The sequence below is a fragment of the Heptranchias perlo genome, chromosome 1, assembly GCF_035084215.1.
Source record: "Heptranchias perlo isolate sHepPer1 chromosome 1, sHepPer1.hap1, whole genome shotgun sequence".
NCBI lineage: Eukaryota > Metazoa > Chordata > Chondrichthyes > Hexanchiformes > Hexanchidae > Heptranchias > Heptranchias perlo.
In genome coordinates, this window is record NC_090325.1 from 144,163,181 (window position 1) to 144,180,060 (window position 16,880).

At 43.1% G+C, this 16,880-nt stretch overlaps 1 protein-coding gene across 2 annotated transcripts in view; it reads right to left on the minus strand.

The window, feature by feature from the left end:
* The window catches only part of arhgap10 (Rho GTPase activating protein 10), a 197,935-nt gene extending 195,993 nt beyond the window's left edge, over nt 1-1,942 (minus strand). For both annotated transcript variants that reach the window (XM_067992215.1, XM_067992209.1), the window contains exon 1: nt 1,459-1,942. In XM_067992215.1, coding sequence (XP_067848316.1) covers nt 1,459-1,612 — 154 coding nt within the window. In that variant the 5' untranslated portion in view covers nt 1,613-1,942. The remainder of the gene's footprint in view (nt 1-1,458) is intronic.
* Between the last annotated feature and the right edge of the window lie 14,938 nt (nt 1,943-16,880).

Genomic DNA, 16,880 nt, shown 5'->3' on the forward strand with positions numbered 1-16,880 from the left:
TATCTAAATGTTCCGTTACTGTCTCCTTAATAATAGACTCCAAAATTTTACCCACCACAGATGTTAGGCTAACTGGTCTATAATTTCCAGCCTTCTGCCTACTACCCTTTTTAAATAAGGGTGTTACATTAGCAGTTTTCCAATCTGCTGGGACCTTTGCTGAGTCCAGAGAATTTTGGAAAATTATTACCAAAGCATCCACAATCCCTAATGCCACTTCCCTCAAGACCCTAGGATGTAAGCCATCAGGTCCAGGGGATTTATCTGTCTTGAGTCCCATTATTTTACTGAGTACCAATTCCTTAGTGATTTTAATCATATTTAGCTCCTCCCCCCCCCCCCCCAGAGCCTCCTGTTTGTTCAGTGTTGGGATATTCTTAGTGTCCTCTACCGTAAAGACTGAAACAAAATATTTGTTCAGCATTTTTGCCATCTCCATGTTTCCCACCATTAATTTCCCAGTCTCATCCTCTAAGGGACCCACGTTTGCCTTAGCCACCCTTTTTCTTTTTCTTTTGCATTTGTAGCATGCCTTTCAATTAAGAAAACATCTGCGTTACAGGGACTGAGAGACACTTTAAGCGGGAAGTTGGAGAAAGAAGTTACAGGAGAGCAAAGGCACATTTAAAGAGGAGGTGTTTGAAGGTGGGGAGAGAAAGCAATGCAGAGAGGGTTTAGGAAGAATCACTACTGGTCTAGTGGCTGAATGACAGCTTGAAGATTTACTTTTCATGTTCTGTTTATTACCTTGTACACGTTTATAAGGTCCCAACTCTCTCCCTTCTTACCAAGCTGAAGAGTCCAAGTTTCTCCACTCTTTCCTCATAACTCAATCCTCTACCACAAAAGATCAGCCTTGAGATTCTTCTCTCCACCGTCTCCAGGGTTGAAATGCTTCCCTGGTTCCTCCGTGACCAAAACTGCACAAAGTGCTCAAAGTGCAGTCTGACCAGAGCACTGTACAATTTCAGCATGGCATCCTGAAACCCCTTACAGGCTGAAAGCATTTACAGTGGATGGGAAATACACAGACTGCAGTTAGCCTGAGCAGCATCAATAATGCTGATAGACAAGAAAATAAACGACTAGGTTCTGTCATTTCTGAACACATTCGACATTATGGTTCTTTCTACACGATCAATTTCAAAATATTTTCAAGACGTGTAATATCATTTAAACTGAAGCTTGCGACAGTGTCTAAATAAATCATCTGACAACCGCAGACGTTTTAATCACAAGTGTTCAATAAGTCACGGAGGGGAGGGGGGGGGACTTGTAACAATAGTGAAAATCTCGAATTCGCAGCAACAAATTGCGCCTAATTTGTACCCGACTCTCGGCCTCCTTTCTATAGACTAATGCAGTTTGATATAATTCAGACTATTTCCTTCACAGACCCCGCCACCACGGTCCGAGTCCGCGGGCACCTTCGAGCCCGAGCAGCGGCGCTTCACTTACTTTTGGTGGCTGCAATGAGCGCTTTCCCATCCTTCAGCAACTCTTTAATGAACTTGTTAGTCTTTTCCAATTCGGCTTCATGTGCTTTCAACCTTTCCCGAAAGTGAGGGCTGTCCAAATAACAGTCACTGAACTCCAACGGCTGCAGTCCCATTATTTCCCGCGTTTAAATCCCGACCAGACTCAGTGGCCGAGGGAAAGGAGAATAGGAGGGGGGGGGGGGCGTAGAAGAAGGGAAAAAAAATCACACCAGTCAAATCCTGAACCTCGCACAAAAACTACCACCAAGGAATTCCTTTAAGGACGTACACACCCTTCTGTCTGAGTGAGGGCAAAAAGGAGACGAAAGGGGATCAGAGGCTGCACTGAACGGACTCCCGAACTTTGTGACAAAGTATCGAACCGACTGTAGCGATGTGTTTATTTGGAGATTCCAGTTGCACGGAGCAGAGTGAGAGGGTGAGCACACCCAAACCCACACCCCCTCCCCCTCCGAGGTAGGGCGGAGCCTTCAGACTCTGTGGGAAGAGTCTCTTAAGGATCCTCCTCATCTTGAGAAGAAAAAGTGACGCTTTTTCCTATGTATGGTGTGATTTTTTTTTTCCCGGTCATCCGTAAAAAGCAAAACCTAACGACGCACATCCCCACTTCAAAATCACAGAAGTTAATGTTTGCTGATTCAAATGCTGTGTTTGGGTTTCGTTGAGGTCTCGGAAATCAAATACCTGTCTCTATGGCCACACCAAAACTAACATTGTCGCAACTTTCTTTATTATAGCCCCCTCGATACAGTAAAAGCTCCCCAGGTACTTCTCAGAGATGAAAAGTGAACAAGCAAAAGTGCTTGTGTTCTGCTCAATAGACGTGGGAACAGTGAGCGAGTGGGAAATCGATCTAAAGCAACAGGTTTGAAATATTTTTAAAAGAAATTGCACCTCTCTATGGCTCAGTGGGTAAGCATACTACTTGGCGTGGGACCTAGCCGTAGAATGCTAGATTGGATCCATGGTCCAGTGTTGATTCAACTGACCACAGCTGACTGACCATTGTATTTCCAGCATTTTCTGTTTTTGTTTTAGATTTCTAGCCTCTGCGGTAATTTTTTACTTGACCTCTATTGGAAATGCTTATATGTCAACATGAGGTAAAAACAGGAATACGTTTGGCTGTAGTGGTCTCTATAGTCAAATAGGCTACAGCCACTCACTTTGTAGGATTATCATGAAGAATGGCCACTTGGGCAAGGGACTGGAGGGCCAGCTGTGGCTTGTGGAACCATGAGTTACTGCCTTCAGAAGAGACGAGGGGTAAGGGGGAAAAATCAGGGAGAAAAAAATTAAACAACTATGAGGCATTAAAAATGTAATTCTAAAGGTAAATTCTGTGAGGCTCTGCTTTCAGAGTGGAACCTCACTCAACAGAAGCACACATCAGAGTGGAGCCAGTGTGCCTAAATTGTGGCATTCCCAGTTTTCCAAAGATTAAAATTAATTACTGGAAAATCCAAAGTGCCACCCACATTCAGGCATCCACACCCAATTCTATGATATGCACTATCGTTGAGCAAGACTCAGTGCCAAAATATTGAGCATGGATTAAATTATCAAGTCTCAATATACCTATGACATTAAAAGGTGAATTTTGTGGCGCTCACAAAATTTACCTTTTAATATCATAGGTTAATTAGGACTTGATAGTTTAATCTATGCTCAATATTTTGAACTTGGAAGAAACTGATGCTGCTCTAGTTAAATTTTGTCTCCCCCCTTAAATTTGAGTATAGAACTTGGAAAAATCAAGAAAATCAACTGAAGTGAGGACTCAAGATTTGGAAGTGAAATATTGTCGAAATTGACAAATACAAATGATGAAATTACATCACTGTGTTGCTTACTGTATGACATGATAGATGTGGATAAGGAACGTCATTCGGCCCATTCTAAGTCTTTCATTCAAACCTACAGACTCCCCCCTCCCCTCCCACGCATCAATCACAACAGTCAACTGTTTCAAAAGTCAATTCCATGTATTCAGCACTTACTAGGTGAAGAGGAACTTTCTGGAATCAGTCTTAAATTTGAATTTTTCCAATTTGAACCTGTATCCCTTAGCCTATTTTATCATTTACATTGAAGTAGTGTTCTGGTATTACCTATGCTATTTACAATATTATACCTCCATTTAGTCAGCAATTTTCAAGGTTGAATTTTCCTCATAACTCAGTCTTCTCTATGCAATCTCCATGGCTTGAATCTCCCCATTGAAGAGACCGTACTGGCAGTCTTAAGAAGGGGTAGAATGGAGGCCACTGACGATGCTGGAGGACACGCTGAGCAAGGTTTCTTTATATCTAATCCTCCTTGACTCTTACAGACAATCTGCATGAAAAGCTGCAGACGCTTCCAACACACACTTCTTTCTCTCTGCTCTCGCTCACACCGTTATCTCTTTCTCATTTCAGCTCTTCAGAATGTGGATGCCCCGCAGCCAATGGAGGAAGAGAAGCCGAGTGATCATAAAGATGCACCGTCAATTGATCTAACTCTCACAGCCCCCAGCTCAGATACTGGCACCACGTGGACCTTAGAGGTTAGGTTAGATGAGGGTCGTGGTGCCTCACCAGGCGCAAGAGATATGGCATCGGGATATGACACCACAGATGCCAGCTTGCCGGTCGGCGAGGTCGCATACTAGTTGTGCTGCAGACTTTGATGGGCCAGGCTACCAAAGAAGGCTCATGGACATACACCAGGAAATGCTTGGTGCACTGGGCAGCCTACCGGAGAACTTGCGCACAATGTTGCGGAGCGTGGTGGAGTCCACCTCCAATTTGGCGCAAGATCAAGGAGCCTATTCATTCCAACGTGAAACAAGTGGTCAGCTCCATCAGCAACACAGTGGAACCCACCATGATGGAGTGCCTCTTGATGAATCTGACAGCTTCCATCGCAGCACAAACTGCTGTGATGGAAGCTCATATGGCTGCCATCTAGGCTGTGGGGGCCACTGTTGAAAGGGGCTTCCAGGGCATCATCATTCCAGCAGTCTATTCTCCAGCAGAGCATTGTGAGTGCTGAGGCGCCGCCCCAGGAGTGTGGCGTTGGCTCCATGGGAGAGGAACCTGCTGTCCTCTCTCAGGCTGACAGCCTGCTCCCTAGCCAGCCGCTCCGTCACTGCCCTTGCCGGTGCCCTTCAGCCAGCCAGCCAGCTCAGACTTCTGCAGCCCAGATCGAGGTGGTTCAGTCTGCAGCCGGGCCCTCTAAGCCCAGAGCTGCTTGAGGTCATCCTCCAAGACTATCTGGAGTGTCCTCAATGGAATCTCAGCAGCCTTCCACCTTCCAAGCTGTAGCTACTGGGAAAGCATGTTGTAGGAGCACCAGTGTAAACAAAGGAATACAAAAGACACTAAGAGTATGCATACAGGAGAATGGTCATATTTTCTATAAAGGCTGAGATTATTTATTTGATAAATTTGGTTTTGGATTTGGATTAGGTGTTGGTATTTATATTTGTACTGAAGCGAGGGCGAGACCTCCACAATAAGTGTGGAGTGAAAGAAGGCAATGTGACAGTGGTTGTAAGAGAGGTAATAATTGTGGGACAGTTGGGGAACGGGAGATCTGACTTAGTTGAACCACTCCTTAATGAGCTGGTCTCTGAGATCAGGCAGATAGGAACTCTCTCGGTTGCTGCCTCACCTCTTGCTCTTCCTTCTTCTCCTGCTGCTCTACCTCCTCCTTCTCTTCCTGCTCCTGCTCCTGCTCCTGAACCATTTGGTTTACAAGTGGTGGTAAGTGCTACTCCCTCATGATGGCAAAGTTGTGTAGCATGCAGCAGATCCCGCTCAGGGTGTACTGCAAAGCTCCTCCAGAACAGTCCAGGCAGCGGAAGCATTGCTTGAGTAACCCGATTGTTTGCTTGATGACCTTCCTTGTGGCAGCATGGCTCTCATTGTAAATCTGCTGTGCAGCTGTGCACGGGTTTCTAACTGGAGACATGAGCCATGTCCAGAGGGGATAACCCTTGTCGCCCAATAGCCAGTCTGTAACTTGGTGATCTGGTTGGAATAAGGCGGCACAGAGGACTGCACAGAATTAAAGAGTTGTGACTGCTGCCGAAATAGTGGGCACAGACCTGCATGATGTGCTATCTGTCTGCCCATGGCATAAAAGTTGAGTACAATGGTGACCTTGACAGCCACAGGCAGTGCTCTCCATGGCCTGGTTTAAGGCTGCAGTTGTGGCTGCATCAGCTGACGTAGCTCGGTAACAACCTTCTTGGTAAGGTGAAGGCACCTCCTACATTGTTCATCAATGAAGTTGAGGTAGGAGAATTGCTCCCTAAAGACCCTCTTTGGATATGGTCTCCTGTTGAATGCCCTCCTCCTCCTCCCTCTTCTGGCAGCTTGTCCTGCTCTGTGGTGTCATCATCAGTGCTTCTAATCTTGCTCTATATCTGGAGGTAGCCCTAAAAGACCACCCATGTTTGCAGGCAGACAATCAGTGAGGCAAACAACAGCAGTGCAAAAGCAGGCAAACCTCTATTTAGAGAAAATGAACTCTGAAGAGTGGTAGAACACTGCAAAAAATGCCTAGAAGTCAAACAATAGCCAGAAATAGTGAACCAGCAACTATCCTGTAAGTACCGCATGATCCCTTTAAAAATCACTGGCAAGGGGACCTTCATGCTGGTTAGCGTTCCATTGCGCTGAGTGACATTAGCACATGGCGTCCAATTGGCTGGGGCGGTCCAAAATCGTGAGTGCGTCCTGCACGCAGCAGATGGCACTCATCTGCATAGTTATCTGGCTGCTTTAAATCCTGCTGATGTGTGAATTTAACATGAGCATTACCTCCTACACCAAAATGACAGGCTGCGTACTTCAGTTGGAAGTGTGCATGCGCGTCGGTCCCGCAATTTTGGGTCCTTAGGTGGCTGTGTAATGCCTGAAAAATGTGTGCTACCCAGCCCAATTTCTAGGCCCTTGTCTATTGCATGATGGATTTCCCTTGCTGGGAGAGGGCTTGAAGTACAACCATGCCACAAGTGTACCATACAAAGCATTCCACTGAGTTTCCGTGGGTGCTATGTGTTTGATCTATTTTAGGATTAGATGTGGAAAAAATTACATTGGTTAGCTGAGACATTTCTGACTGTCATTTAGAATGATGCCCTACAATCACGTGAAAACAACAGCTATCCAATGGGAAGGTTCCCTCTAGAGTTGGTACATTAAGGTTTTGGGTGACTTCTACATTAAATGCCTATGTATTTCGATGTGTGATCTAACAATCTGCCCTTGGGCAATTCATCACTCATTAGCTACATCCTCCATTTAGGTGAGTCCTATTTCCAATGCCTGTGGGTAAATGGGAACGTTCAAAAGTGGGCCAGTAGATTTCCACTAGCTGTGGGATTCTGGCCAGCCTCTTTGTGTTTAGGGTCACAACTCAGAATGATTCCACCAAGTCACTGACAGTCTTCTTCAGGGAGTTGAATCAATTATGAAATGGTTCCCTAGTGTATTATCCAGTAAGAGGATCCTCCTTTGTTTCTTTGAATCCTCCTTCCCAGTGGGAGTTTGCGGATGTCTCAGAGGAAGGAGCTCCCAGTGAAAATATGGATAAGAACTATGCCAGAAGTAGAGGTGAATTCCCCACAGTGGGGAATATAAAGCCGGACTTATTTCAAGATATTTCCTTGGGTTATGGTTGAGGATACCTACCAGTGAACCACCCCCCACCCCACAACCTCCCATGGGGATATTGATATTTTGTTCTGACTATTATTGAGGATGTATGGTCTCAAGGGTGCCCAGCATTAATTGGCTTTTACTTGATGCTAGTTGGTGTCAGTGAACTTTTAGCACTAAGGGGCTTAATAGGGTTCTCAGTGCAGATTACTGTCTCAGCTTCATTTGACGCTGGTGTGTCCTCGGTGTCAACTGAAGTCATTGTGTCATTGGCACCATCTGATGTTTTTATTTCCTCAGCACCAATCAATGCTGATGTGTTTTCAATAAAGCCTGATTGGGTATTTCTTAGGCTTTCTCTGCTTCTCTATTTTGTTCTGAATAATACAGGAAACACGGGTTAACAATTCCTTATGTGTATGCTTCATGAATCTCAGGCAAATTTGACAAGTTCCTGTATTATGGTTAGTTGACAAACACTTCATACAATGATCACAAGCATCAGCAATTGTGAACAGATTGTTACATTTTACATTTTCCAGTTGACAGATGTTGGTGTGGAAATGCTAACTGAACTATGGAGGTATTCAGTTTGTTTTTGATGCAGAAAGGTGTTGCATTTGGTCAGTATAATCACAGTCACTCTGCTAAGTATAAAATTCCAGTTTGTTCATTAGCTCTTGTTAAAAAAAACTTGCATTTATGTAACAATTATCATGTCCGCATGATGCCACAAAGTTCTTTACATCCAATTAATTACTTTAAAAGTAATTGTAAACAATTTTACAACACCAAGTTATAGTCCAGCAATTTTATTTTAAATTCACAAGCTTTCGGAGGCTACCTCCTTCCTCAGGTGAATGATGTGGAAATGAAATCCTCGAAAATGAGGTCAAATGGCAACACCACCAATCAATGCCATGCTCCCTAAACAGTCATATAGAAAGCAAATGAAGCAGGCAAAAACAAACAAGACTATTAACAAACACTTTTAAAGTAGTCACTGCTGTTATGTAGGCAAATACAGCAGCCAATTTGCACAAAGCAAAAAGATGTTTGTTAATAGTCTTGTTTGTTTTTGCCTGCTTCATTTGCTTTCTATATGACTGTTTAGGGAGCATGGCATTGATTGGTGGTGTTGCCATTTGACCTAAAGCGCATAACTTTTCTTTTATACTGAAAAGGACAGTATAGTATGATATTTTCTGGAGGTTCTTCATACAGTACTGACTAGTGTTAACATTTAAGCCACCTGAAGAAACAGAAACCATGACAGGCGAGTTAAATTACCAGAATGTTTGATACATTTTTATCTAATCTAATCTATTCCTGTAGAGAGGTAGGAGACTTTGTCCTATCCTTTAAATGCTTGAGGTCCAACCCAAGAAATAAATAGCCATTAGCTGGTTAAAAATTAACTGGTATAATGCTCCAAGTACTGGGGCTTTATATGACACAGGAATTGGAGATCACATCCAGCACCATGACAATATTTTCATATGTGCTCAGTACACATGGCTTCTGTGACTTACCTGTTACTCTACCTGGGGGGAAAAAACTGGTCTCCACAGGATTTTAACATATTGGAAACTTATTTAAACATATGAAATTTCCATTACAAGACACTGCGGTCCATACACATATGAAGTACAAAGCTACCAACTAAATCTATCAAAAGACATGAATTTAATTTTATGCTGTAATTTCTGAAAAACAAGGGCATCCCTGAACTTATTCAGCTTCCATTAAGGTGTAATGCCATTCGCTTAAAAAAGCCACCATGAGGAACTAGGTTGTGCAGGATTAGAAGTTAACCTTTCATCTCTAGACTCTGGGTTCAAATCCAGTCCAGACTTCTGTGGTGGAAGTCTCTTCTACAGTTGACTGTAAGGGTTCTATGTGAAATGAGTCTGGGCAGCCACAATCCAGTTCCACATGGGTTTAAAGGACAAATATGTCCCTCATTTGGCATTGAATTGCAATCTCACTCGGAAAGACCACAGGATGGATGTCTGGTGCAGGAAATGGAGAAGAAATGTCACACTGTTACCAGAGGAGGAGCTCCTCTAAGGTTTGGGCTGACACGTGTTATTGGGGCAGAGTAAAGGGAATGTTATTCTACATCTGGCCTTGTGTGATCCTGGGTTCCAGGAGGATCAGCAGCCGTGATGGTGTGCAGTGTAAGGTGCGCAGTCTTTGCAAATAAGCTGGGCTCACACTTGAGGGACTTCTCCCAGAGGGGGAAGTTTTGTAATGTTTCCACCTATTTGGTTTGGGAGCAATTTTGCCTTAATTTACATTATGATGTTACTATAAAGTTAGATTCATTTCACAAAGGGTTAAGTTCCAGAGAGACAAAAGATATCTGGAATGTTGTTTAGGACAAATTAGTTGGAATACCAGAAAAAACACCAATCTCAGAACTGTGTATTCTCCCATACCGGTTCAGTTTGAGACAATGGGGAACACATTCTAGAGATGTTCACACCTTTTAATATTAGAATGGTTTTCATTCAGCGGTGCTCAGGGAGCTTAGCTAAAAAGACAATGTGGTTGCCATGCCTCCCACACCAAAGGGGGGGGGGGGGCGGAGGAGTTTCTCATTTAAGGTGGTGCATTAGATTGGCAGCTTTGTGAACCAATCCTCAACATAGTGAACTGAGGTAAAAACAGAAAATGCTGGAAACACTCAGCAGGTCAGGCAGCATTTGTGGAGTGAGAAACAGAGTTAACGTTTCAGGTCGATGACCTTTCATCAAACCTTTCAGTGAACTGAGAGATGGGTCAGGAATCAGCTTTTGTCTTTTTCTGGAAAAAAATAGTCTTTATCAATAGTTTGAGTCTGGAACAACGATAAGGGCAGAGAGGTCTTGTTTTCTCATCAGCCAGAAGCAAGTTAAAAGTCTGCTGGCTGAGATATGAACAAGTTTGTCCTGTAAGAGAAATGTTAGTGCTGACTAGTGTAGAGCTTGCTAGCTTGTGAAATGAGTTTAGCCCATTAATAGGGGTAAGAGTGACATACTTTGTTGTTTTCCATGGTGCAAGGAGCAATATGTAATAGATGTATTTCATCAGAAGACTGCATTCTGTTCATTCATGTATTTCATGTAAAATAAACCAGCTTGGTGGCTTACAATTGTGCTTTACCTCACTAGAGTGCTCTTCAGTCTGCCTTCCAAAAAGATAGGAGATTGTACATGGAGGTGTGTGCAAAATCACAGTACATGCAATAAGGGGTCTTATTGTTACAGCCCCCAGGTCACACTATCGTTTAACAAGGTACTGGGCAGTAAAGGTACTCTCCAATTGGTATGAGGCGCGAGGTCCACGTACAGGAGTGACCAGTGATGCTAAACCCAAGAAAATATCTAGTACAGACCAGAAATTTTTAACATTGGCATCAGGTATAGCACAGAGTGCATGATGCTGAGTGTCTGCAATAGGAAGCGTTCCATTCCCCAGCATTAATATCCTTCACCTCGAGGAGCACAATGTAAAAAAAAAGATTTTTCGCCACATGGCCACCATTGGACATTTTTGGGACAAAGGCAGCAGGAAATAAACTTCCAAGAAACAAGAATACAGAAGTTCGTGTCCTAGACCAAAGTATTGACCTTACCCAATACTGTCTGGCTGCTTCTACAAAAAAAACAAAAAGGAGCTGAGTGTGCATAAGTGGCAGCTGCTAGTAAAATTAGTTCTCTGAGAACTTATCAGCCCTCAATGCTTGATTTACACTTTCCAGAAAGAAATGATTCACAAAGCAAGAAATAAATGTTAAATATACAATCCTTTCTATCAACTTCCGTTTTAAAATAAATTATTTACAGAACCATAAATATTATTTAGCTCGCCCTAACTGCACTATGTATAAACTTTGGTTAAAGGACCTCCCATTACTATTTCAAAGGAAGATATTTTTAAGGTGAAATGTTGGCTGTTTGTCGTGTATTCAGTGCTTTACAGTTGGCACAGAATCTTTTTTGAAACACTTTTTTTTGTAAGTTTTAGGCACCAAAACTGAATTGACACTTCGAAACATAACATTATGAGTTAAGTAATTAGAGTCCAGCTGTTCCAAAAGTTCATTTGCAGTTTGAATCTAATGGAGAGAGCCGTATCTGAACTCACACCAAGTCCTGTATACCCATCACTCCTGTGCTCACTGACCTACATTTGGCTCCTGGTCCGGCAACGCCTTGATTTTAAAATTCTCATCCTTGTTTTCAAATCACTCCATGGCCTCGCCCCTCCCTATCTCTTTAACCTCCTCCAGCCCTACAACCCTCCAAGATCTCTGCGCTCCTCCAATTTTGGCCTCTTGCGCATCTCCAATTTTTAGCACTCCACCATTGGCGGCTATGCCTTCAGCTGCCTAGGCCCTAAGCTCTGCAATTCCCTCCCTAAACTCTCCTCCTCTCCTCTTTTAAGATGTTCCTTAAAACTTACCTCTTTGGCCAAGCTTTTGATCACCTGTCCTGCTATCTCCTTATGTGGTTTGGTGTCAAATTTTGTTTGATAACCTTCCTGTGAAGCGCCTTGAGACATTTTACTATGTTAAAGGCGCTATGTATACAAGTTGTTGTTGAAGAAAGAGGAATTCACTGTGTTTTTAATGTTTGGTATTTTTACCACATTATGTAAGTTCATTTCACATATCAGACATCCTTGTGTTTCTAATTCTGTCATACTATATCTTTGACACACTTAACATTTTGCTGCGCTGGTGCAAAAAGGACAATATAAAAAAGGGCCTTCCTCAAGTATAAAGCTATGCATAGACTAAAAGACAAGAATAAGTCTGAGAATAAGGTTAGGAAGGCTATGAAACTGGTCAAGATAGCCAATATAGACAACACGATTAGGATTGCTGGGCAATAAAACACAACGTGAAAGGTTTTCATAAAGATATTTGTAGCAAACAGGCAGTCATGGAAACAATGGAACTCCTGAAGACCGCAGAGGGAACACCATATCAAACAATCAAGGAATTTAGCACAAAGGAAGATGGTTAGCCTAACATCTGTCACTGGGAAAATGCTAGAATCCATTATTAAGGAAGTAGTAGCAGGACATTTGGAGAATCATAATACAATCAAGGAGAGTCAACATGGAGGGGAAATCGTGTCTGACAAATTTATTAGAGTTCTTTGAGGAAGTAATGGGCAGGGTGGATAAAGGGGAACCAATGGATTCTGTATATTTGGATTTCCAAAAGGCATTCGATGAGGTGCCACATAAAAGATTACTGCACAAGATAAGAGCTCATGGTGTTGGGGGTAATATACTGGCATGGATAGAGGATTGGCTAACTAACAGAAAACAAAGAGTCGGGATAAGAGGGTCATTTTCAAAATGGCAATCTGTAACTAGTGGGGTGCCACTGGGCTCAGTGCTGAGGCCTCAACTATTTACAACATATATCAATGACTTGCATGAAGGAACGGAGTGTCTTGTGGCCAAATTTGCTGATGATACAAAGATAGGTGGAAAAGCAAGTTGCGGTGAGGACACAAAGCGTCTGCAAAGGGATATTGACAGGTTAAGCGAATGGGCAAACATTTGGCAGATGGAATATAATGTGGGAAAATGTGAAGTCATCCACTTTGGGAGGAAAAATAAAAAAGCAAAATATTATTTGAATGGAGAAATACTACAAAATGCTGCAGTACAGAGGGATCTGGGTGTCCTCGTACATGAAACACAAAAAGTCAACATACAGGTGCAGCAGGTAATCCAGAAGGCAAACGGAATATTGGCCTTTATTTCTAGGGGGATGGAATATAAAAGCAAGGAAGTCATGCTACAACTGTACAGGGTGCTGGTGAGACCACACCTTGAGTACTGCGTACAGTTCTGGTGCCCTTATTTAAGGAAGGACATACTTGCATTGGAGGCAGTTCAGAGAAGGTTCACTTGGTTGATTCCGGATATGGAAGGGTTGTCTTATGAGGAAAGGTTGAACAGGTTGGGTCTACACTCATTGGAGTTTAGAAGAATGAGAGGAGATCTTATTGAAACATACAAGATTCTGAGGGGACTCGATAGGGCAGATGCTGAGAGGATGGTACCCCTCATGGGGGAATCTAAAACTAGGGGGCATAGTCTCAGAATAAGGGGTCGCCAGTTTAAGACAGAAATGAGGAGGTATTTCTTCTCCCAGAGGGTCGTGAATCTTTGGAATTCTTTACCCCAAAAAGCTGTGGAGGTTGAGTCATTGAATACATTCAAGGCTGAGTTAGACAAATTTTTGATCAACAAGGGAGTCAAAGAATACGGGAAAAAGGCGGGAAAGTGGAGTTGAGGTAAAAATCAGATCAACCATGATCTCATTGAATGGCGGAGCAGGCTCGAGGGGCCAAATGGCCTACTCCTGCTCCTATCTCTTATGGTCTATGGTAGTGGTTGTTGGAGGCCTATCATCTCAGCCGCAGATGCTGCAGGAGTTCCTCAGGGCAGTGTCCTAGGCCCAACCATCTTCAGTTATTTAATCAATGACCTTCTCTCCATCGTAAGAAATGGGGATGTTCGCTGATGATTGCACAGTGTTCACTTCCATTCGCAACACCTCAGATAATGAAGCAGTCCGTGCCCGTATGCAGCAAGACCTGGACAACATCCAGGCTTGGGCTCATAAGTGGCAAGTAACATTCAGGCAATGACCATCTCCAACAAGAGAGAGTCTAACCACCTTCCATTGACATTCAATGGCATTACCATCGCCGAATCCCCCACCATCAACATCCTGGGGGTCACCATTGACCAGAAACTTAACTGGACCAGCCACATAAATACCGTGGCTACAAGAGCAGGTCAGAGGCTGGGTATTCTGCGGCGAGTGACTCACCTCCTGACTCCGCAAAGTCTTTCCACCATCTACAAGGCACAAGTCAGGAGTGTGATGGAATACTCTCCACTTGCCCGGATGAGTGCAGCTCCAGCAACGCTCAAGAAGCTCAACACCATCCAGGACAAAGCCGCCCGCTTGATTGGCACCCCATCCACCATCCTAAACATTCACTCCCTTCACCACCGGCGCACCGTGGCTGCAGTGTGTACCATCCACAGGATGCACTGCAGCAACTCGCCAAGGCTTCTTCGACAGCACCTCCCAAACCCGTGACCTCTACCACCTAGAAGGACAAGGGCAGCAGGCACATGGGAACACCACCGCCTGCACGTTCCCCTCCAAGTCACACACCATCCCGACTTGGAAATATATCACCGTTCCTTCATCGTTGCTGGGTCGAAATCCTGGAACTCCCTACCTAACAGCACTGTGGGAGAGCCTTCACCACACGGACTGCAGCGGTTCAAGAAGGCGGCTCACCACCACCTTCTCAAGGGCAATTAGGGATGGGCAATAAATGCTGGCCTTGCCAGCGACACCCACTTCCCATGAACAAATTTTAAAAAATTCAAGGAATAACAAGGATTCTAAATTAATTCTTTGAGTTTCTAGGTATCAGCCTTAGCTCAGTGGTAGCACTCTTACTTCTGAGTCAGAATGTCATGGGTTCAAGCTGCACTCGAGGCTTGAATGCATAATCTAGGCTCATTCTTCAGTGCAGTATAGAGGGAGTGCTACAATGTCAGAGGCACCATCTTCCAGGTGAGATGTTAAACCAAGGCCCCATCTACCCACTCAGATAGACATTAAGGATCCCATGGAATTATTGGATGAAGAGCAGGAGCGCCCTACTAATATTTCTCCCTCAACCAACAACACTTAAAACAGATTATCTGGTCATTAACCTCCTTGCTGTGTGTAAATTGTCAGCCATGTTTCCCTGGATTACAACAGTAACTATTCTTGAAAAGTACTTCATTGACTACAGTGCTTTGGGACATCCTGAGGTCATGAAAGGCGCAATTTAAATGCAAATTATTTCTTTGTGATCAAAGAAGAAACCTCAGAGAGCCTTTCTAGGGCAAGATGATGAGATTCTAAAGAAAATAGATGTAATTGATAATGAAATGATGGATGAGGTTATGGATAAGCTGAAGACATCCAAGGAAGTTGTGGTCCCAGGTCCAGATGAATTGCACCCTAGGATACTTAATGAGGAATCCTATTGAGTATTTTTCAGAAATCATTGGAAACAGTGATTGTGCCCAAGGATGAGAGAAAACGCTATGTGACATCAATCTATAAAAAGGGGGAGAGAGATAACCCAGTGAACTACAGGCCAGTCAGACTGATATCCATTGTAGGTAAAGTACTGGAAGGCATCATGAAGTAACAAATGATGATCCACCTGGAGAAATACAGAATTATGAGAGGGAGTCAGCATGGCTTTATGGGAGGGAGATCATGTCTAATAAATCTCTTGGATTATTTGTGAAAGGGGGAATCAAAGTGGATGTTGTGTATTTGAATTTCTTCAAAGCTTTTCATAAAGTACACATAGGAAATTGGTGCACAAGGTTGGAAGATAAGGATCAGTGCGGGGGCAATTATTGTTTATAATGTACATAAATGACTTGGAAGTGGGGGAAGAAACAAAACTCTCCAAATTTCCAGATGATACCAAACTGGGAATTACTTTAAATAATGGCAAAGGCTGATCAAATACGGAATGAACCTGGATGGATTCAGGTACTGTGTTGATGAGTGGCAGATATGTGGGCAGATGCAAAGTCATGAGATTGGGAAGGGATAATAAATAGTATCAAAATAAGCTAAATAGCATTATTCTATAGGACACAACTCAGGGGAGGGATTTGGTGGTACTGATGGGTACATGATCGTGCATGGTACAAATAAAAAGTGCAAATAGGATCTTAGGCTGCATAATGAGAGGAATAGAACACACATCTCAGGAAGCGATTGAGTTTTTATAGAGCATTGGTCTGGTCCCACCTGGAGTACTATGAACAGTTCTGGTCATCGTGTCATGCAGCAAACAGCGATCAAATTGACAGCTGCAATTAGGCACCTGAGTTATGAAGTGAGGCTGCAGAAGTTGGGAATTTTTACTCTGGAGAAGAGTAGGTTCAAGAGTGATCTTATGGAAGTATTCAAGATCCTAAAGGGTACAGAGAAGATAAGCATAATACAAATTCTACACAAGAGGATACAGCCTTAAATTTAGAGGATGGTGGGTGAAAAGACAGTTCAGATGTAATTACTGTACACAGATGGTGGTAAATCTATGGTATGGACGGCCAGTGGAGACATACTGTATTAACAAATGTAAGAAAGAGTTAGATAAATACCTGGAGAAAGATTTGATAGAGGGGTATGAGGTATCATGGGATATATTCCCAGACACTGGGACCAGGGGTCTTTTCTGATTCTGTACATTCCCAAGTTCCTATAAACCTGTTTGTGTAGGCTTGTATTAGAGGAAGTAACACCAACTTCAATAGATGGATTTGCTTTTTTCACATTGCATTGGTGGCAATAAACTGTAAGAAACTTCTTGTTTTAAAATGTTTTTTAAAGAAAATATTCATAGCACACTGCCTTTTCATTTCTATCATCACATCAGCTATTATCAATTGGGTAAAAACTCACCAGACTTCCAGACTGAAAACCATTGTTCCAAGTGGGCTTTTGAATGCATATGCTCAAAGCTCCATCTTTACCATTCAGTGATACAAATGGGTAAAGTAATTGCAGGAGTACGCTTATTTTACATTTAGTGCTTCTATAGTATGTACCAAAGGAGACCAGAGTCATGTACTGCCTCCCCATATAGATATTGCCGTGGGTCTCCAATTCTGC